Genomic DNA, 1,920 nt, shown 5'->3' with positions numbered 1-1,920 from the left:
ATTTCTTTAGAACGCTAATTGCTGATATTATGGAGCAAAGAAGAAGGGAGGAGACACGTAGAAATGATTTTCTCCAGTTGATGGCCGATCTGGAACGGACAGAGGGTGAAAAATTTGACATGGAAATGATCACGTCTCACGCGGTGTCGTTTTTCATCGATGGCTACGAGACTTCCAGCACTTCTTTAAGCTTCGTCGGCTTCAATTTGGCCTCTCATCCAGAAGTGCAGGAGAAATTACGCGAAGAGGTGGTGTCTGTGCTCAACAAATACGATGGTGTGATCACTTACGACGCCTTGAAAGAAATGACGTACATGGATCAGGTATTTAACGAATCACAGAGACTCCTGCCCGCTGTAGGATTTTTGGACAAGGTTTGCACGGAGGAGACCGATTTGAGAGGATCCGACGGACTCGTTTGTCACGTGCCAAGTGGAATGCACATTCTGATACCCGTCATGGGTTTGCAGAGAGATTCCCGATATTGGGAGGATCCTGAGGTGTTCGATCCCGAAAGATTTAGCAACGAGAGAAAACATAGCATCGAGAAATATGCTTATCTTCCCTTCGGCGAGGGACCGCGAATGTGCGTGGGACAGAGAATGGCTCAGTTACAGATAAAAGCATGTTTGGCTGCGCTCCTGAGGAAGTACAGACTAGAGCTTTCTCCGAAGACGCGAGTACCATTGAAGTTGACGGGTTCGACCTTCATCAACGCTGCTGAAGGCGGCCTTTGGGCCATCATTCGACCGATTTAACTACGAGATATTAAAAAAGAATATTTTTGTTACGGATTTTTTTCTTGGTTTTGATTTTTTTTTTTTTACAATTATATGGACTTTTGTAGTGTTAGTTTCTGTAAAATTAATATTTTTAATAATATTTTTCCATTGATTTTCAATGATATTTTAATGATGAGTTGAATTTAAAATATAACAAATATTAATAAACGTTGAGAAAATATTTTATTTATTCGGAGAATTATAACCATTATGGTCTTTTATTTTTTAACTGTATAAATTAGACCTAATTTTTGTTGTTATTTTGTTTCACGTTGTACTGTGACAGAAAATTGTAATTAATGTGTTTTAAATTATTTTTTGTGTTTAGATTAGATGTTATTGCAATAAAATGATAATGTTTTAAGGGCAGACACTGTCTTGTTGATGTAACACTTATTGCGCATGATTCCGCGATGCAAATTATTAATCATGCATAACTCGTCAAGGTTGCGATATTATTAAAAGGGACGCAGAAAGATATTAATGCATATTTATGCTCATGAGTTTCAATATTCACTGTCAGTACTGACAATCTACAAGGTGTCCCATTTTAACTGACGACCTAAGTTATCTATTGGACGACACATTTTAGAGAAAAATGTTTTAGATAAAAGTTACAGAGTTTAAAGGGGATGATTTTATTAAATTTTGGGTCCGGGTTTCGTGTTGGGCTCAGTAGCGATCAAGGTATATATTTTTTAATGGAAACCCCCATTTTTTATTGTACCATTTTTTTCTACTAATTAATTTGAACAATTTTTGTCTGAAACATTTTTTTATATTTGCCTAATATGTATTTTTTGACATATTCAAGGAAAACTTGGTAACTTTTTCGATATTTAGCTTATGATATCTCGATAATTATTTGTCAGAGGAAAAAGTGATTCAAGACTTTTTGACTTGATTTGGTCTCAAAAGAATATGCTGTTGCAATAGTACTACAACTTTTTTAAATATTTGTGTATAATGTGTATGAAAGCTCCAAGGAAATGTCCAGTAATGTGTACATATTACGCATTAAATAAGAATGTATAATTTACAAAGAATGTATATCTAATTTATATTCTTAATACACTACATAAATCAGCTATTTTGTAAAATATAATAATTGAGCTGGACATAAGTCACATTTTTTTTT

General features: G+C 34.7%; 1 protein-coding gene across 1 annotated transcript; it reads left to right on the top strand.

The window, feature by feature from the left end:
• The first annotated feature begins 6 nt into the window (after positions 1-6).
• LOC112457164 (cytochrome P450 3A19-like) lies at positions 7-1,262 on the top strand. The gene has a single exon (XM_025020071.1). It carries the CDS (start codon positions 30-32, stop codon positions 756-758), a length of 729 nt encoding a protein of 242 aa, XP_024875839.1. The 5' UTR covers positions 7-29; the 3' UTR covers positions 759-1,262.
• The last annotated feature ends 658 nt before the right edge of the window (positions 1,263-1,920 follow it).

Source organism: Temnothorax curvispinosus, unplaced genomic scaffold, assembly GCF_003070985.1.
Source record: "Temnothorax curvispinosus isolate PA1 unplaced genomic scaffold, ASM307098v1 QBEX01007558.1, whole genome shotgun sequence".
In the NCBI taxonomy this organism is placed as follows: Eukaryota; Metazoa; Arthropoda; class Insecta; order Hymenoptera; family Formicidae; genus Temnothorax; species Temnothorax curvispinosus.
Note: the sequence above shows the minus strand (reverse complement) of the source record. Positions and strands in the feature narration are given on the sequence as shown.

What these genes read in the sequence shown, in the direction of transcription:
- LOC112457164 (XM_025020071.1), top strand. Translation starts at nt 30, where the DNA reads ATGGAGCAAAGAAGAAGGGAGGAGACACGTAGAAATGATTTTCTCCAG.